The sequence below is a fragment of the Odocoileus virginianus genome, chromosome 17 (genome assembly GCF_023699985.2).
Source record: "Odocoileus virginianus isolate 20LAN1187 ecotype Illinois chromosome 17, Ovbor_1.2, whole genome shotgun sequence".
Lineage (NCBI taxonomy): Eukaryota > Metazoa > Chordata > Mammalia > Artiodactyla > Cervidae > Odocoileus > Odocoileus virginianus.
Genome location: NC_069690.1, coordinates 6,696,101 through 6,717,104, shown reverse-complemented (window position 1 = coordinate 6,717,104; position 21,004 = coordinate 6,696,101). Strand labels below are relative to the sequence as shown.

General features: G+C 43.5%; 1 protein-coding gene and 1 pseudogene across 3 annotated transcripts in view; one reads left to right on the top strand and one right to left on the bottom strand.

Moving 5' to 3' along the window:
* The window catches only part of C17H17orf67 (chromosome 17 C17orf67 homolog), a 33,424-nt gene that overhangs the window by 10,395 nt on the left and 2,025 nt on the right, over positions 1-21,004 (top strand). Inside the window, exons 3-4 of one of the 3 annotated variants that reach the window (XM_020903252.2) lie at positions 16,952-17,089; positions 20,246-20,672. In XM_020903252.2, coding sequence (XP_020758911.2) covers positions 16,952-17,068 — 117 coding nt within the window. In that variant the 3' untranslated portion in view covers positions 17,069-17,089; positions 20,246-20,672. Of the gene's footprint in view, positions 1-16,951; positions 17,090-20,242; positions 20,673-21,004 lie in introns of those variants that run through there. The other 2 variants (XM_020903251.2, XM_070478484.1) reach the window with 2 other exon arrangements.
* LOC110143600 (sorting nexin-7-like) lies at positions 4,294-8,771 on the bottom strand (annotated as a pseudogene).

The following is a 21,004-nucleotide window of genomic DNA, read 5'->3' as shown; positions in this document are numbered from 1 at the left end:
AGGGATGGAACCTGGGTCTCTTCCGTCTCCTGCATTGGCAGGCGGGTTCTTTATCACTAGGGCCCCCTGGGAAGCCCACTACTTTAGTATACTAGTTTATATTAGTTTCTTAAGGCTACCATGACAAAACACCACACACTGGATTGTGTGAAACAATAGAAATTTATTCTTTCACAGTTTGGGAGGCTAGAAGTTTGAGATCAAGGCTAGAAGTTTGAGATCAAGGCTAGAAGTTTGAAATCAATGACAAGGTTGGTTCCTTCTGGGAGCTTGCAGGGACAGCCTGTGCTGTCTTCTCCCCCAGCTGCTGGTGCTGGCCGGCCATTCCTGGCATTTCTTGGCTAGCAGCTGCATCACTCCGATCTCTGCATCTGCCTTTACACGGCCTTCTTCCTGTGTGTCCTCATGCCCAGATTTCCTTCTTCTAAGGCTCCTTGTCATTGGATTTAGGGCCTACCCTACTCCAGTATGACCTCATTTTCAAGTAAGGTCACATTCACAGGATTCAGGTGGACATTCAATTTTGGAGGACTCTATTCAACCCAGGACACTCAGTTTTTTATTTTTAATAAACATACGCATCAGTTCAGTTCAGTTCAGTCACTCAGTCGTGTCTGACTCTTTGTGACCCCATGGACTGCAGCACGCCAGGCTTCCCTGTCCGTCACCAACTCCCGGAGTTTACTCAAACTCATGTCCATCCAGTTGGTGATGCCATCCAACCATCTCATCCTCTGTCATCCCCTTCTCCTGCCTTCAATCTTTCCCAGCATCAGGGTCTTTTCCAATGAGTTAGTTCTTTGCACCAGGTGGCCAAAGGATTGGAGTTTCAGCTTCAGCATCAGTCCTTCCAATGAACACCCAGGACTGATTTCTTTTAGGATGGACTGGTTGGATCTCCTTGCAGTCCAAGGGACTCTCAAGAGTCTTCTTCAACACCACAGTTCAAAAGCATCAATTCTTCAGTGCTCAGCTTTCTTTACAGTCCAACTCTCACATCAATACATGACTTCTGGAAAAACCATAGCTTTGACTATACAGACCTCTGTCGGCAAAGTAATGTCTCTGCTTTTTAATATGCTGTCTAGGTTGGTCATCACTTTTCTTCCAAGGAGCAAGCGTCTTTTAATTTCATGGCTGCAGACACCAACTGCAGTGATTTTGGAGCCCAAGAAAATAGTCTGTCACTGTTTCCATTGCTTCTCCATCTATTTGCCATGAAGTGATGAGACCAGATGCCATGATCTTCATTTTTTGAATGTTGAATTTTAAGCCAATTTTTTCACTCTCCTCTTTCACTTTCTTAAAGAGGCTCTTTAGCTCTTCTTCACTTTCTGCCATAAGGGTGGTGTCATCTGTATATCTGAGGTTATTGATATTTCTCCCAGCAATCTTGATTCCAGCTTGTGCTCCACCCAGCCCGGCATTTCTCATGATGTACTCTGCATATAAGTTAAATAAGCAGGGTGACAATATGCAGCCTTGATGTATTCCTTTCCCAATTTGGAACCAGTCTGTTGTTCTATGTCCAGTTCTAGTCGTTGCTTCTTGACCTGCATACACATTTCTTAGGAGGCAGGTAAGGTAGTCTGGTATTCCCATCTCTTTAAGGGATTTCCACAGTTTGTTGTGATCCACACAATCAAAGGCTTTGGCATAGTCAATAAAGCAGATACAGATGTTTTTCTGGAACTCTCTTGCTTCTTCGATGATCCAGCGGATGTTGGCAATTTGATCTCTGGTTCCTTGATTTTTCTAAATCCAGTTTGACGATCTGGAAGTTCACAGTTCATGTATTGTTGAAGCCTGGCTTGGAAAATTTTGAGCATTATTTTGCTAGCATGTGAGATGAGTGCAATTGTGTGGTAGTTTGAACATTCTTTGGCATTGCCTTTCTTAGGGATTGGAATGAAAACTGACCTTTTGCAGTCCTTTGGCCACGGCTGAGTTTTCCAGATTTGCTGGCATATTGAGTGCAGCACTTTCACAGCATCATCTTTTAGGATTTGAAATAGTTCAGCTGGAATTCCATTGCTTCTGCTAGCTTTGTTTGTAGTGATGCTTCCTAAGGCCCACTTGACTTCACATTCCAGGATGTCTGGCTCTAGGTGAGTGATCACACCATCATGGTTATCTGGGTCATGAAGATCTTTTTTGTATCGTTCTTCTGTGTATTCTTGCCACCTCTTCTTAATATCTTCTGCTTCTGTTAGGTCCATACCATTTCTGTCCTTTATTGAGCCCATCTTTGCATGAACTGTTCCCTTGGTGTCTCTAATTTTCTTGAAGAGATCTCTAGTCTTTCCCATTCTATTGTTTTCGTCTATTTCTTTTCATTGATCGCTAAGGAAGGCTTTCTTATTTCTCTTTGCTATTCTTTGGAACTCTGCATTGAAATGGGTATATCTTTCCTTTTCTCCTTTGCATAGTTTTCACCAAAAACAGCAAAGGAGAGGAGTTAAGAGTAGGGCTGCAGAGTGCCAAGTCTGAATCCCAGCTCACCACTTTTTGGTTATCGCATCCTGGCCAGGTTGCTTAAACACTGTCTCAGTCTTATTTTTAGATATAAAGGTATGATGAGCAAACTTATCTCAGAGATTTATTGTGAGAGAAGACATGCAAAGCACAGCACCTGACAGTTGTGACACTGGCTGTCATTCTTCTTGTTTTTTACAAAGCAGCAGTTGAATAAATAAATAAATAAATACTTTAAAAAATATATCAAAACAAAAACCTCTTTGGCTCCTTACTACTTACAGGGTAAAAGCCAAGTATATTGGCCTGGGAGACAGATCAGATGCAAGGCACCATTTTGTTCCATTTCCTGCTGTTCTTTCAAATCCATTTATGCTCCAAGCAGCCTGGAACTTCGCAGTGTTTTTCAAAGAGGCTTTCCTCTCCTTGGTCTCAACATCTTTTCACAAATGATTCCCTTTGCTGGCAGTGCTGTTTTCTATTATTTCTGCCTGGTACCCTCCTCTTCATTCTCAATGTCACTTTCTCTATCTCCCCTGAGTTGGTCCTACCCTTATAGTTCTCAATCACAAAATAATACTATATATTTACATAGGTTCATCTATATGGATGTAAATTTCTAGAAAAAGTTCTAGGATTTTGATCAGTTGACTTTTAACTGTGTCATTTCATTAAGGAGGCTAAGATTGCCGGATGTAATCTAGGGAACTTTATATTTTATATTTGAATTTTAAACAATAGCAATATGTTCATGTGTTACTTGTATAATTACAAATAAAATTTAAGCCATTTGTATTTATTACAGCAAACTTGGAAACCAAGAAAGAATAAAAAGAAGAGTAAAAAACCAGATGTAGTCTTATTCTCTCTCCTCAAAGGTAGCATTGCCATTTTGGGGGATGTATTTCTTTTTGTTGTTTTTGTGTGTATTTTGACAAAGTATAGGCATATTCTTATCTACAATTTTGTATCCTGGTTTTTCTCTTAATATTATAATATACACATTTCTTCATATTATTATAACTCTTTATAACCATAATGATAGTAATTGCCCTCTTTTGTTTGATCATTTCCACTATCTTTTTAACTCTAATTTTTCATATTAAATTTTTTATTAAAACTGAGTCTTTACAATATATTTAAAATGACATATTCCACAGACAAATATTTAAGAGAAGACTTCTTTATGTATAATTATTGGCATACAAATTTAAGAACATATTTAAAACTAAGCTAAATATTCATATGTATATATAAATATGTATGTGTGTGTGTGTGTGTGTGTGTGTGTGTGTGTGTGTATATAAATATAGCCAAGTTGGAAGTGGAAGTGAAAGTCACTCAGTCATGTCTGACTCTGTGGTCCCATGGACTGTCCATGGAATTCTCTAGGCCTGAACACTGGAGTGGGTAGCCTTTGCCTTCTCCAGGGGATCTTCCCAACCCAGGGATTGAACCCAGGTCTCCCACATTGCAGGCAGATTCTTCACCAGCTGAGCCACAAGGGAAGCCCAAGAATACTGGAGTGGGTAACCTATCCCTTCTCTAGGGGATCTTCCCGACCCAGCAATTGAACTGAGGTTTCCTGCATTGCAGGTGGATTCTTTACCCACTGAACTATCAAGGAAACCCATCCAAATTGGATATATATCCAAATTCATATCAATGATCTGAAACACCTGAGTTTTAAGTTGTTGGTTTTCCAGATAGTGTGAAACACTTTTCATCCACTTTAGAAAGGACCCAGGCCATCTAGAAAGAATAACTTTGTTTAACAGACACTGTTTCCCAAAGATAGCTTAGAAGTCTTCAGTGCAATTATGATTTATCTTTAGAAGCTTCTTCCAGGTGGATATCTGTCCGTGATGTAAGGAGGGATTCCTGTGTAGCAAGGCACTAAGTAATGGAAAGATGCCATCAGGACATGGAGACGCCATCTGGAGATCAATGGTGATTTACTCACTGTTCATCACAGAGAATGTTCTCCTCAGCCATGTTGGTGAACGCTGACTTGATAGCATTTGCATTGTTTTGTTTCCATCTTTCCCAATCTGCTTTCAGGGTTTTATTAGTGTACTTCACTTTATTTTCCAGTTTTCCAGTCTCTTCTGTAAACAGATCAGTATCTGCCTTTCTGGAGGTCAAAGCTTCAACTTTGGAATCCAGTTCTGCCTGTATCTGGTCTCTTCTTTTCATGACACCCATGAACATTTCACTATAAAGCACATGCTCATATACACAGGAAGCAGGGCCTCTGAGAGGCCAGACATCTGTTTTCAGAGGCCGTGCAGCATTTGTCAAGGCAGCTGGCAACACCTTTTAGAGTATCAGCCAGATCTCCTTCTGATGCTGACCACAGAATATGAATTGGGTCATATTCTTTCATTTCATCAAAATATTCCCTTTCTTTCTTGCAAATTCTCTGAGATATTTTAATCTATCAAATTTATTTTCTGGCTGAATATTTCAACAAAGTTATTCATTTCCATGGACTCCTCGGGATGACTTGTAACTCCTCTCATTGATAATGCAGCCGCTCTGTCTGCCCCATCCTGCTGAGTAATCTAGGCCTTTGCTTCTTGTGAGAAGAAAGTTCCCAAGCTTGTGCAATAGGAAAAACTTTAAAGTCCTCATTAAATGTTAGAGTTGGATGATCAGCAACTCAGTTCAAAAATTTGTGCAATGCCTTCCTGCATATCTCAGTGATGTCACTGTTAAAGCATTCCACCATTCCTTTCACTATAAACTTTTCTGGCAATGGTGGAATAATCAGCGTGGGTTGTGCTTCTTCAAGTTTTTCTTTCAATCAAAGAAAACCTTGATAGTGTCTCCTAACTTCGAATTCACTGGAGTCAAATTCTCCATGAGATGTCTTAGTAATAATCCTATAAATAATAAAAGTTTAAATTGTAGTAACATGGCTTTCAGGTTCATCAACTGTAACGAAAAGAAGGAGTGTGCCTTAAATTTAATTTTTATTTTATATTGGAATATAGTCTATTTACAATGTTGTATTAGTTTCAGGTATGCAGCAAAGTGATTCAGTTATACATATACCCATTTGTTTTCAGTTTATTTTCTCATAGAGGTTATTACAGAATATTGAGTAGAGATCCTTGTGCCACACAGTAGGTCCTTGTTGATTATCTATTTTACATATAGTAGCAAGTATATGCTAATTTCAAACTCCTAACTTATCCCTCCCTGACTTTTCCCCTTTGGTAATCATAAGCGTGCTTTCAAAGTCTGTGAATCAATTTCTGTTTTGTAAATAAGTTCACTTGTATTATCTTTTTAGATTCTACAAGTAAGCCATATCATATGATATATGCCTCTGTCTGACTTACTTCACTTAGTATGCTAATCTCTAGGCCCATCCATGTTGCTGCAGATGGCATTGTTTCATTCCTTTTTATGGCTGAGTAATACTGCATCATACACATGTACTACCTCTTCTTTATCTGTCCATCTGTCGAACATTTAGGTTGCTTCCATGTCTTGGTTATTATAAATGAACCTCAGGGTGCATATATCTTTTATAATTATTGTTTTCTCCAGACGTATGCTCAGGAGTGGGATTGCTGGGTCATATGCTGGTAGCTCTATTTTAGTTTTTCAAGGAACCTCTATATTGTTCTCCGTATTGGTGATACCAGTTTACATGGCCACCTACAGTGTAGGAGGGCTCCTTCTTCCACTATTTTTTCTATGACAAACAACAGTCTAAAAGTTTGTTCTTATACTATTTTTAACATTTTGAATTAGTTGCTAAGGACATATTGCCAGAAAATAAATGACTGGGTCCAAGTATATGAATATTTTTAAAGCTTTTAGTATATATTTCCACATTGCCTTCTAAAAGTTTTAAAAGATAATTCATGTTCTTGTCCTCCAAGAGTGTTCTAGTGGAGGTTTTAAGGTAAAATACGAGGGGAGCATGATTATGGTATCTTAAATTGTAGATCAGTTGGCTGTTTCTGGGGCGGGAGGAATGGATGCAGTCAGGGAAGATGAGGGATCAAAACGGACTTGCGGGTGTCTGTGTGGACACGTTTGGAAACCTAGGAGGAGGAGCAGGTTATCTTGTTGTACTTGTTTCTTCTGCTTTTGTCTACCTGGTTAACTCTACTCATTTGCAGAGATTCACCTGAAATGATGCCTTTTTAAAGAGGATTTCCTGATGTCCCCATCCTCCCACCATGAATTAAAGCATCCCTCTGGCCTAGCATCACAGCATAAACTTGCTATTTCTGACTTAAAAAAACAAAAAACAACCAACCCCTCTTTCTTACTAGACTGCTCTAAACTGCTTGAGCAGATGGACTATTTGTTTCACTTCTGGGTCCCCAGCACCAAGCAGAGTTTGACATTTACTAAATGCTCATGATACTTATTCCCTTTCCTCTCTCTGCTTCTCTCCAGGGGAGAAATCTTGTAGGACGTAACTCTACCATAGAACCTGGAGGTTATTTCAAAGACATCTTCCCCATGGCCTTGCTTAAATTCATTAAATTTCTCTTAGTCATTCCAAATTTTAGGGAAGAAATTATTGCCAACTGCTGGGGTGAACCATGGAAATTCTCTAAAAAGATGACATCTGAGCTAAAATTATGTCCTTTTTGATTGTATCCGTAAGCACTTGTGTGCCCTGGGAATATGCTTTCCATTTTGGCTTGTGTTCCTTTAAGGAATGTTCTTGTTGGGCAAGTATAAATCATATTAGCTTTATTGTAAATAGTCTTTGTAATATATGCTTTCTTATTTGGCGCTTTGACAGATGTATGGAGCGACTCCGTTACCCTTTCACACCCTGTGATCTCAAAAAACAGTGCAAGCGACCGAGAGGCAAATTGTGTGCGTAAATGATTTGCCTTCTTTTAGGACTGAGCTTTCTGGTGGCCCTGAGTAGTTAAGTTCTGACTGTATTATTACCTTGCTTTTACTAATGAGCAAAATATTTCATCCAAATGTCAGTGGATCTTTAATTCCATGCAAATGTCATGAGAAGAAGTTTGCCTTCTTGGAAAAAGATCCCACCTTGATAGATTAACTGTCTAGTTTATGATTCTCAGCTAAGCTCAGGTTCCAGTGGGTTTTTAATTTCATTATCACACCTCTCCTGTGCCATTATAAAGGACCTCTTCCAATTTCTGCTCTAATTACTGAGAAATTATTGGCTTAAACCATTACAGTTGGCATTGGACATGGAAAACAGATAGTGGTTTTTGTTTGCTTTAATTTTTTTCCCCGTGAAGAAAGAAATTTAAAAAAAAATGAAAACTTATTTTCCATCTACCCCTTCTTTCTTGATCCAGGAACATTTGAGATTATCATTAATGCTGGGCCATTTCTAACCTAGCCAACACAATTGTTGAATTTGTGGTTTTCAGCAGATTTTCAGTTTGGCTTTTCATCTTTGACTAATGATTGCTTTTAGGCCTTTGTGGCGTATTCATTTCCCTAACATTTTAAATAAATAGTGAAATGTCATGGAAACCAGAGCTTGTTTCTTTCTCTCTCTATGTGTGTGTCTGTATTGTTTTTCTTCAACAATGATTTCAGCCTCTATTTAAGAGTGTGAAATATATATATATATTTCATTCTTGGATGCTTTTTATATTCATTTGGCCTGGGCCATTATAATGGGCAGATTGACACAGATACCCAGGAACCTCCCAAAGAGCAGTTAGTGAGATTATGGAGAAAGAACAGTCATTTCACTTACTCATTCCCTTGTTTGTACATTTCTCCTGTGTGTTTTACTGAGGTCCTACTATGTGTCAAGAAGTAAGTCATATACTAGGTATGTCTTGGTCACTCATCAAAAAGCCAGATAGGTGTTTGGCTGAGAGGAACAAGGATTAAATGAGTAAGGATGCCAATAAGCATATAATTATAAGAGGTGCAAAAATGTTGTTTTTCAGTGGTGACATTCTTTTGTATCACCACCAGTCTCATTGGAAAATTCTTTTTGGAAGCTCTCAGATTCATGGTTGCAAATGTAACTTTCCCAAAGTTCTAATTTCCCCTTGAAAGCTCAGATTTCACCATTTAGTAACAAGCACTGTCAGTTGTTTTCCTGGAAGTGACAAGCTCAGTGCGTTCGTTTTTGGAAAGATGCCTGCCAAACAGGCACATGAAACACACCTAGTTCAACCCTTGACACCTCCAGTCTCCCCGGTGCCTTCTCTTGAGAAAATGGTTGCACTTTGTCGGGCGGCGGAAGTGCTGCTTATGTACTTCCTGTTGGTCACTTTCCACGGCTTCACCAGGGCGTGCTTCTGCGAAACTGGCATGCTAAGAGTGCTTTATTCTTATTGTTTATTTTAGCTGTGAGTGTGTGGTGAAGGTCACTGTGACCACTAGGATAGCTGGTGCCTTTGCTCTGCAGAGGCGTCAGTTTTACCCACAGACGGGGCTTCCCAACTGGCTCAGTGGTAAAGAATTCGCCTGCCAGTGCAGGAGATGAGGGAGACGTGGGTTTGATCCCTGGGTCAGAAAGATCCCCTGGAGTAGGAAGTGGCAACCGGCTTCAGTATTGTTTTTTGGAAAATTCCATGGACAGAGGAGCCTGGTGGGCTACAGTCCATGGGGTCACAAAGAGTTGGACATGACGGAGTGGTTGAGCACACACGCGCATGCACAGTGAGAAGGCGAATGCCTTAATATTGTTGAGAAAGTCGTTTTGACATCATGGATCCCCGAGGGGAGCACAGATCATGCTCTGAGGACCACGGCTTTAGCCTTTTATTGAACAACATTTATTGAAAGTTTCCTGTGAGCCAGTTCCTGGGAGAGATGCTCTGTCCACAACTTCAGGGCATGCTCAAATAGCATATCAAATAGCATATCAAATAGTATATCAAATAGCAACCACAATTAACTGAGGACGGTTAGTCAAGGGCTTGTCACAAAGGTGTGGCAGGATGAAGGGGAACTGACAAGAAATGATAAAGGCTGCAGAACTGAGGCTCCTGAGGCAGGAGGGTGGAAGGGAAGAGTGTGGTTCCCAGACCCGGAGGGGCAGACCTCTAGAAGCTGGGTCGTCAGGGGAGCGATGCAGACGACCTGCCGGGAGTCCTCGGGGGGGTACCGGGGGCGTCCGTACGGACCCCACCTCTCGCCTCCTGCCTCCAGCCCTCTGTTGACACCTCCTCCTCCAAACCCAACTGGGAGCTGCAGGACAGAAGCGTCTGTTGCAGTTCATCTAGGTCAGCCTGTTAGTGCCAAGGGCCAGGAGAAGGAAGGGAGAGAATGGGTTTATTTGTTTATTTATGGTTGCACCGTGCAACATGAGAGGTCTTAGTTCTCTGATCATGGATGGACACTGCACCCCCTGCATTGGAATCAAGAGCGTTAACCCCTGGATGGCCAGGGAAGTCTTGAGAATGGGTTTGGAAAGGAAAATGCAAATTACGTATTTGGCACAGAGCTTCATTCGTATCATTTTGTTTAATCCTGGAAACGCAGTGAAGTGAGTGCTAGTGCACCTCTTATTGCAGATGGACAAATTGAGGCTGGACATGTGGTGGCTGAATGGTAAAGAATCTGCCTGCTAACACAGGAAATGCAGGTTTGATTCCTGGGTCTGGAAGATCCCCTGGAGAAGAAAATGGCAACTCACTCTAGTATTCTTGCCTGGGAAATCCCAAGGACAGAAGAACCTGGTGGGCTATAATCCATGGGTTTGCAGAAGAGTTGGACACGACTTAGCGACTGATATGGAAAGCAGCAGTCGTGGTAAGGTCTTGATTGGAACTAGCCCCCGGTCCAGACCCAGGCTGACCGTCTTAGCCCCTCCACCACATGCCTGGCCAGCAGGCAGGCAAGCAGACAGCAATGTGGGTTTCCTTCAGGGAGCTTTCACACAGAACAGCTGAATAAGTAAAGCTGTGTGCTGAAAAGTCCTTGTTCCTCATTTACAAGACTCCACGCTGCCTTCCTGTTCCTCCCAGTGACTATTCCTCTGGCCGAAGACTCCGCAGACAGGGCAAGACAGGGCAGGGCTGAGCCCCAAACTCACAAACGTGTCCAGCAAGCTGCTGGGGAGTCCATGTTGGGTCCCACAAGGAGCCCTCCCAGCAACCACCCCCTCCCCGGTTATCCTAGAGACTCCTCACTCAGGACACAGAGCACATCTTGATGAGTTAAATGAAAGCAATACCATAATCAAAACAATTTCAAACTGCCTGAGTCCTGAGGGAAAGAAAAAACATTTCAGGAGAATTGGCCACCTCGTAATTCATTCCTTTGCACAGTCATTAAATTAAAAAAAATTATATCTAAAATAGGATGTAGACTTCCTAGAAGATTTTCTTGAAACTTAAAAAAACTCATTCTAAACTGGACCGTCTGTAAAGCTTTATCAATGCCATAGGAGGGTTTTCATGATTTAGGATTTTTAGATCTGTACCTGCCAAAATTATCTTCTACAGATATTACCACCTATGTTTATAAGGTGAAATGCCACTTCTCTGATTTAATGGCCTGCAGCTTTGCGTTATCTATATGTGCTCATATGGACTGTTTCATGCATACTTTGCAGTGATTCCCATCCCATAATTTCAGCACCAAGCCTTATTTCAGGGCAATGTTGACAACATATATCCATCAAATTGAAAGTCAGTTCTCTCTCTTTCAAAAGGAGACATCAAGTCCATGTGCCAACACATGAGCCAACATACACAGCACCTCCACTAAAAAGTCTGATGAGGCCAATTAAATCCCCACTCTCAGAGAGAGCTCACTGCTAAGCTGAGTGACCTGTGCTGGGGGCAGTCCAGAGAGCTGCGTTGCCACAGAGAATCTGAGAAGCTGCCTGGAGGAAGTAACATCTAAGCTGAGGGCTGAAAAATCAGATCTGGATGAGATAGAGAGTTGGACTATAAAGAAAGCTGAGCGTTGAAGAATTATTGCTTCTGAACTGTGGTGTTGGAGAAGACTTTTGAGAGTCCCTTGGACAGCAAGGAGATCCAACCAGTCCATCATAAAGGAAATCAGTCCTGAATATTCATTGGAAGGACTGATGCTGACACTGCAACTCCAATACTTGGGCCACCTGGTGCGAAGAACCAACTCATTGGAAAAGACCCTGATGCTGGGAAAGACTGAAGGCAGGAGGAGAAGGGGATGACAGAGGATGAGATGGTTGGATGGCATCACTGACTGAATGGACATGAGTTTGAATAAACGCTGGGAGTTAGTGATGGACAGGGAGGCCTGGCGTGCCGCAGTTCATGGCGTTGCAAAGGGTCAGACACGACTGAGCGACTGAGCTGAACTGAGGAAAAAGAAAAGGCACAGGGGTGTTCTGGGCAGAGAGAATAGCCTAAAATCAGAGAGCAGAGCAAGCACAGCCCATCCAGGGGAAGATGGAGCACAAAGCTTGCGTGGGGTGATGGTGACAGAAGAGGCTCAGGAAGAGGGTGAGGAAGGATCACCAGCAACCCTGCAAACCACCTCAAGGAATTTTCCTTAGCCCAGTGGAAGCCATTCAAGTATTTTAAGAGAGGAAGCAATTGCATATCCATTTTTCAAAAAGTCACTTTGCAACAGAATGAAGAGATAGACAAAACCAAACCAAACCAAGCCAACAACGGGGATTTTTCACTCTCTTCTTGATAACTTTTGATTTTTACGTAATTTCAAAACAGTAATATGTGTCACCTGTGAAAAAAACAATAAAGCCATTTTCATTATTCATATTTTAAAAACCTACCTTGGCAAAGGACCTGAACAGATACTTCACCAAAGAACATGGATTGAAAAACAAGCATTGGAAAAGATGCTCGTATCATATGGCGTCAGGGAAATGCAAATTAAACAGTGAGATACCATTGTATGCCTGTTGGAATGGCTGAAACCCAGAACACTGATGTGATCAAATACTGGCAAGGATGTAGGACAATAGGGACTCTCGTTCACTGCTGGTGGGAATGCAAAGTGGTGCAGCCACTTTCAAAGACAATCTAGTGGTTTCTTACACAACTAAGCATCCTCTTAACATATGACCCAGAAATCATGCTTCTTGGTATTTACTCAAATGAGTTGAAAACTTACGTTCAATACAAAGACATGCACATAGATGTTTATCACAGCTTTATTCATACTTGTCAACACTTGGAAGCAACCAAGATGCCCTTCAGTAGGTAAATGGATAAATTGTGGTATATGAAGAAAATGAAATATTATTGAGCTCTAAAAAGAAATGGGCTATTAAACCATGAAAAAATATGGAGGAAACTTAAATGCATATTTCTAAGTAAAATAAGCTAATCTGAAAGGCTATACACAGTGTGACTCCAATGATAAGATATTCTGGAAAAGGTAAATGTTGTTATTTAGTTGCTAACTTGTGTCTGACTCTTTGGGACTCCATGAACAGTAGCAAACCAGACTTCCCTGTCCTTCACTATCTCCCAGAATTTGCTCAAACTCATGTCCATCGAGTTGATGATGACATCCTCGTCATACCCTTCTCCTTCTGCCTTCAGTCTTTCCCAGCATCAGGGTCTTCTCTAATGAGTCCCCTCTTCCCATCAGGTGGCCAAAATATTGGAGCTTCAGCTTCAGTATCAGTCCTTCCAATGAATATTCAGGGTTGATTTCATTTCAGATTGACTGGTTTGATCTCCTTGCAGTCCAAGGGACTCAAGCATCTTCTCCAACACCACAGTTCAAAAGCATCAATTCTTCAGTGCTCAGCTTTCTTTATGGTCCAACTCTCACATCAATACATGACTACTGGAAAAACTGTAGCCTTGATTAGACGGACCTTTGGCAAAGTAATGTCTCTGCTTTTGAATATGCTGTCTAGGTTTGTCATAGCTTTTCTTCCAAGGAGCGAGTGTCTTTTAATTTCATGGCTGCAGTCACCATCTGCAGTGATTTTGGAGCCCAAGAAAATAAAGTCTGTCACTGTTTCCATTTTTGCCCCATCTGTTTACCATGAAATGATGGGACTGGATACCATGATCTTAGGTTTTTGAATGTTGAGCTTTAAGCCAACTTTTTCACTTCCTCTTCCACCTTCATCAAAAGGCTCTTTAGCTCCTCTTTGTTTTCTGCCATTAAAGTGGTTGTTGTTGTTCAGTTGCTCAGTCGTGTCCAACTCTTTGCAAACCCATGGACTACAGCACGCCAGGTTTCCCGGTCCTTTACCATCTTCTGCAGCTTGCTCAAACTCATGTCCATTGAGTTGGTGATGCCATCCAACCGTCTCATCCTCTGTCGTCCCCTTCTCCTCCTGCCTTCAGTCTTTCCCAGCATCAGGGTATTTTCCAATGAGTCAACTCTTCACATCAGGTGGCCAAAGTATTGGAGCTTCAGCTTAAGTATCAGTCCTTCTAATGAATATTCAGTATTGATTTCCTTTAGGATTGATTAGTTTGATCTCCTTGCTGTCCAAGGGACTTCAAGAGTCTTCTCCAGCACCACAGTTCCAAAGCATCAATTCTTTGGCACTCAGCTTTCTTTATGGTCCACCTCTCACACCCATACACAACTACTGGAAAAATCATAGCTTTGACTATATGGCCTTTTGTTGGCAAAGTAATTCTCTGCTTTTGAATATTCTGTCTAGGTTGGTCATAGCATGTCTTCCAGGGAGCAAGCGTCTTTTAATTTCATGGCTGAAGTCACCATCTGCAGTGATTTTGAAGCCCAAGAGAAAAAAGTTTGTCACTGTTTCCATTGTTTCCCCATCTATTTGCCATGAAGTGACGGGGCCCAACCCCATGATCTTCGTTTTCTGAATGTTGAGTTTTAAGCCAACGTTTCAGTCTCCTCTTTCACTTTCATCAAGAGCCTCTTTAGTTCCTCTTCACTTTCTGCCATAAGGGTGGTGTCATCTGCATATCTGATATTATTGATATTTCTCCCGGCAATCTTGATTCCAGCTTGTGTTTATCCAGCTCAGCATTTTGCTTGATGTACTCTGCATAGAAGTTAAATAAGCAGGATGACAATATACAACCTTGACTTACTCCTTTCCCAGTTTTTGAACCAGTCAGTTGTTTCATGTCTGGTTCTAACTGTTGCTTCTTGACCTGCACACAGATTTCTCAGGAGGCAGGTAAGGTAGCCTGGTATTCCCATCACTTTAAGAATTTTACACAGTTTGTTATTTATGATCCACACAATCAAAGAGTTTAGTGTAGTTAAAGAAGCAGAAGTAGTTGTTTTTCTACTTCTAAGGTAAACCTGTGAGACAGTAGAAAGATTGATTTTTGCCAGGGGTTAGAGGGGAGGGAGGGATGAACAGGCAGAACATGAAAGAATTATAGGGCAATGAAAGTATTCTGTATGATAGTCTAATGATGGGTATGTGTCATTATGCATGTGTCTAAACCCACAGAATGTACAACACCAAGAGTGACCCTAGCATAAACTCTGGGTGATGACACGGTGTCGATGTAGGTTCATCTCTTGTAACAGATGCACCTCTCTGTGGCAGGATTTTGATAATAGGGAAGGTTGTGCATCTGTGGGGTATATGGGAAATCACTATATTTTTTGCTTCATTTTGCTGTGAAACCAAAACTTCTCTGAAAAAGTGCCTATTAAAAAGAAAAGAGAAAGAAAAAACAAAGAAGCGAAAAGCAGAGTCCCCGCCGCCTCCCCAGGCCCTCCCCCTGGAGTTGAGCAGAGAGGAAGGAGGTGAGGCAGGAGGCAGGGAGAGCTCCCCAGATGCCGGGGCGGGGACCGCGCAGGAGGGCAGGGGCCTGCGGCTGCGCAGAGGGAATGGGGCCGGGATCCGGGAGCACCCCCTAGACCTGGGGCTTGACTGGCTGGTGGGTAGGGCAGAGGAGGAGATCCAGGAGCACGCCAAAGCTCTGCCTCACCAGCCACGTGGGGTGATGCTGGTCACAGAGACAGGCAGCATCAACCAACCAGCCAACACGCAGAGCCAGTCACATTTCATGGAGATGAAACCGCACCACCTGTGGTCCTTTGTGACTGGCTTTTTAAACTTAGCAGAGTATTTTTGAGGTTCATCCAGGTTGCAGCATGCGTCATTCCTTTTAATGGCCATATAGTATTTCCATTGTATGTGGATACGTTATATTTTATTTATCCATTCATCGGTTGATGGACATTTGGGTTCTTTCTACTTTTTGATTGTGATTAATAATGCTGCTGTGACAATCTGTGGACACAGTTCTGTGTGAACATATCCTTTCATTTTTCCCATTGCTCGCTTGTATACTAACTCTGTGTTCAGCATTTTAAGAAATTGCCAGGGTGTTTTCACAAAATGCCCTTAGATCCCCAGTAACATTTTCTTTTGGCTTTAAAACTTATTTTGTTTGATAATAGTATATCAACTCCAACTTTCTTATAGTTATCTTTTACCTTTTGAAAAAAGATGATTTTATCACAAATGTATGCTGCCATAACTAGTATATTATTAAGTTATGCATGTTCTCAGCTTGATTAAAATGATGTCACACTATAAACATTGTTTTCTTGGAGTTGCTCTTTCACTCATGCCATTTCTAAGACTCATCTGTGTTTTTGTATATTATTATAATTACATTTTCACTGCTGTGTAATATTCTACTTTGTGACCCTACCATAATTTATTTATCCATCCTCCTATCAATGGATATTTGAAATGTTCCCACATTTCCAGTATTTTGCTACTACAAATTTATTGCTACTGTAAACATTCTTATCTTCTCTTGTTCTCGAAGTGACCAGTGACAGTCACAGCTGGATACTTGTTAGAAATGATTCCCAGTGGCTCAGATGGTAAAGCGTCTGCCTGCAGTGTGGGACACCCGGGTTTGATCCCTGGGTTGGGAAGATCCCCTGGAGAAGGAAATGGCAACCCACTCCAGTACTCTTGCCTGGAAAATTCCATGGACTGAGGAGCCTGGTGGGCTACAGTCCATGGGATCGCAAAGAGTCAGACATGACTGGGCGACTTCACTTTCATCCCAGACTCACTGAATCAGAAACTCTGCGGATGGGGCCCAGAAATCTGTAGGTTTTTAAAATTTTATTTTTATTTATTTATTTTGGCTTTAGTAGCAGTATGTGGGATATGTTTCAGTGGTAGCACATGCGATTTAGTTCCCTGACCAGGGATGGAGACCCCTGCACTGGGAGCGTGGGGTCATAGCCACTGGACCACTAGAGAGGTCCCAATCTGTAGGTTTTAACATGCCCTCTAGGGGGCTTCTGATGCCTGATGAAATTTGAGAATCGTTGCTCTAGGGTATAAAAAAGAGTGGCATTTCAGGATTCTAGGCAACAGGTTGTTTTCCAAAGTGGTTGTTCCATGTAACTCTCCATCATCAGTGTCTATGAGCCCCCAAGGACAGAACCCCTTTCAGCACTTACGATTGCTGGTGCTTTCTCTTCCCTGGCTGTGCTGCCGTTATCTCCGAAGCATAGTTGTACCCCGCGCAGGGGCGGCTCGGCCGTCACCGTGGATAAAAGCTTCTCTCTGAAATGTGTGTTTGTTTTACAGGAGTACATGCACCATCTGCTCCTCCTGGAACACCGTGCCGAGGAGCAGTTCCTGGAGCACTGGCTGAACCCACACTGCAAACCCCACTGCGACAGGAACCTGGTCCATCCCATCTAAGAGGCTCGGGACCAGCCTCTGGTATGTTCCCTCTCCCAGGCCTTCTGTTTCAGGGAGACAGCAGTGAGCAATGCAGGCAGGACTCTGGGGGCCTTTGAGAACATGATGCTGCAGGAACCAGCAGGTCAGCTAGTTACGGGTTGGAGAGTGGGAGGGGCGAGGCGTGGGAGGTGGGTGGGGACCAGGTGGAGAGGCTCACTGGGGACAGGCAGGGGGCCTGACTCCTGCTTAGCAACCTGGAGACCCCAAACAGGGGCGGGGTGAGACCCCAAACAGGGGAGGGGTGAGATCCTAAACAGGGGAGGGGTGAGGTCCCAAACAAGGGAGGGGTGAGCTCCCAAACAGGGGAGCGGTGAGATCCCCACACAGGGGAGGGGTGAGACCCCAAACAGGGGAGGGGTGAGACCCCAAACAGGGGAGGGGTGAGACCCCAAACAGGGGAGGGGTGAGGCCCCAAACAGGGGAGGGGTGAGGTCCCAAACAGGAGAGTGGTGAGATCCCAAACAGGAGAGTGGTGAGGTCCCAAACAGGGGAGGGGTGAGACCCCAAACAGGAGAGGGGTGAGACCTTGTTTGCCACCCAGAAAGAGTCCATCTGGAATATAAAACTGGAGAAGTGTGGCTTGTTGAGACTTGGGTCTTTCCAGGGGGGGTCAACATCCATGGGCTTGACAGGTGACATCACAAGGGTCACCACTGTCACCAGGATCAGAAGCTTATTTTTTTGCTCCATCTTAGTTCCCTGACCAAGGATCACACCCAGGTCCCAGGGGTGGGAACACGGAGTCCTAACCACTAGACTGCTAGGGAATTCCCTAGGACCAGCACCTTCTTTACTGCCTCCGCACCTTCCAGCCTGGGCCCCTGCCCAGCCAGCCGTCTGCCCTCCTCCTTCGGCTCTGCCGTTTCAGCTCCCCTGAGCTGGACGGCTCAGCCTTCTCGGGACACCCGAGCCCTGCACCTCTGTTCCTGCGAGGGGCTGCTGCAGGTTCCCTCACTGTCCATCCGTGTCCATGTCCTCGCTCCCTTCCAATTCTTGCCAGATAACACAGCAAAACCCCTTCGGAGGTGAAGCTGGGTGAGTTTCATTTCTCCTTTGTCACGTAGATGGAGTAAGCAGGACAGAAGAGACAACTTGACACTCGATCAGCTGTGATTAACAGACGTCTTGTTCCCTTCTTGTTCATTCTGTGCCATTGTGAGTGGACACGTGAACACCCCCTTCAGAGGACTGCTCTTTGTAATTTTCAGGGTGCTGTTATACAAAACCTCTCATTTGGTCCTCTGAACATCCTTGGGTCATTGCAGGGCGTGAGTTTTAATCCTGTTTTTTTTTTTTTTTTCCTTTTTTAGTTTTGGTTGTGCTGGGTCTTTGCTGCAACACTCAGGCATTCTCTAGTTGCACCGAGCGGGGTCTACTCTTCGTTCCGGTGGGCAGGCTTCTCATTGCAGAGGCTTCTCTTGTTGCGGAGCACAGGCGCTAGGCACATGGGCTTCAGGAGTGGCAGTAGTCAGGCTGAGTAGCTGTGGCTTCTGGGCTCGAGAGCATGGGTTCGGTGGCTGTGGCACATGGGCTTACTGGCTCCGCAGCGTGTGAAATCCTCCCGGCCGTTTGTTGAACCCGTGTCCCCTGCACTGGCAGGCGGGTTCTTATCCCCTGGACCACCAGGGAAGTCCTTAATCCTGTTTTATAGGGGATTTAACTGAGTGTGATTAAGCGACTAACGCATGCCAGCCCGTGGCTGATAGGGCTGTCTTCTGACAGCCACAGGTCCTGCACGCTTTCTGCAGGCTATGCTGCTGGGACCTGTGTGTGTGTGTTTTGGGGGTAGATGGGGCACGGTCCTCCTGAACGTAAGAGGAGCCTCTCCTAGGAACAGGAGTTCTGTGTTTGAGGTCTAGGGTCTCTGCTAACATCCAGCTTTAGTCCCTCCAGGCTCTGAGCTGGTTCCTTCCTCTGCCAGCACTTGTCCCTCCCCTGCACCTAAGACCTTTGTCCTCCAGCATCAGAAGCCCTTGCTTGTGGAGTACATAAGCCCTCAGACCCTGGAACCTGGCGGGCTTGAGTTTGGCACTCTGGCATTTCTGCTCTGTGACCCTGGACAAGCCCCCTACCCTCTCTGAGTCTCTGAGTTGGGGTGGTGATGATGTGTACAGAGCCAGGCACGTCGTGACTGACTCCACGAGCAGGGTCCATTGTCACCTTTGGGGCAGGCCAGGTGAGAGGAGAGACTTCCAGGTTGGCGAGCCTCAGGGCAGCAGCCTCGCTTCTGGTGGTGGTGGGCTGGCTCCTGCAAAACAGAGGATTCCGCGGGGGCCTCGCTTCAGAAGACCAGGAAGCGGCTGGGGAGATATAGCATTCTGACTGTGACTCCACTTCGGAAAAAAATATTCCTCACTTCTCTCTCAGCTTCCTCATTTGTAACACGTAAGGGTTGCCCCGCATATGGCTATTCAGAGCATTAAAAAAGTCAGGGCATGGAAAATAGTACTGCCCGCCACATGCTAGGAAGTGTTCAGGAAATGACAATTTGGTAGCTGTTTCCCCTGCCCTCCTCCTCCCCACTTTTTCTTCTTTATCAACACATCATCACATTGACATTATTTTCGTTAAAAAAATTTTTTTTAAAAACCTTTTAACTTTATGTTGGAGTACAGCCAATTAACAATGTGATAGTTTCAGGTGGATAGCAAAGGGTCTCAGCCATATATATACATGTATCCTTTCCCCCCACAAACTCCCCTCCCATCCAGGCCGCTCAGTAATGTTGAGCAGAGTTCCCTGTGCTATACAATAGGTCCTTGTTGGTTATCCATTTTAAACGCAGCAGTGTGTGCCTGTGGAGCCAAAATCCCCTGACTATTCTTTCCCTACATCTTTCCCCCTGGTAACCATAATTTCCTTCTCTAAATTGGTGAGTCTACTTCTGTTTTGTAAACAAGTTATTTGTATAATTTCCTGTTAGATTCTTCATATAAGGGATAGCATATGATATTTGTCTTTTTCTGTCTGATTTACTTCACTTAGAGTGACAATCTCTAAGTTGATCCATGTTGCTGAAAATGGCATTATTTTATTCTTTTTAGTGGCTGAGTAATATTCCATCGTATATACGTACCACATTCTTTACCAACATCATCATCATCATCACCTTATCTTCTTGTTCTTTTCCAGCAGGTGCTTTGATGAGCAAAGGCCCGGATACTATTGAAACAAGATGAGGCTCCTTTCATTTCTTTTCCAGTTGTGGAGTTGAGATCTCCAGGACTTGTGAATTGTGGGCACAGCAAGATTGTGTTGGGAATAACGGCAAATATTTCTGCTGCTTCACTTTACTAACCTGAACAACTCATTAAAACCAATCCCTTAAACTGTAGATCCTCCCTCCCTCCCCTTCAATGATCCCTTCCTACCAGTTTGAAGGGTAAGTAGAAGGGGAATCTTTCCTGGGGCTGGTGGAGCTGGGACCTCCAGAACAGGAGAGAGGTTAGTGGGAAAGCCTTGTTCAGCCCAGTGAAACACACCACTCAGGCTGCGGGGGTTTTGGTCATTGCTTTTTTTCCCCTCTCCTTTTCTGCTCTAATAAATACTGGTGTTAAACCTACTTTCCATTGGTGTCTGTTTTCATTTCCTAGAAGAAGAGAAGCAGAAAATTTCTCCCTTGTTTGTCTTTGTGACTCCAGCATCAGAAAATTCACTCTTCTTAGAATAGTTGGATGGATGAAAACACAAACACCCAGCAGTTTTCCATAAAGGTCATCTTTTTTGGTAAAGAGATTATTTGTCCAAGACTAGCTGTGGGAACATGGCCATAAGTTAGTACTAGGTCCACACCCTGGTCTCGTAGCCAAGGGGACATTTCTTGTGGAAAGTGGGTCACAGCTTCCGTATGTCAGTGCCCCTTACCTGCTCACAACCCCCAGAATCAGAGATTGG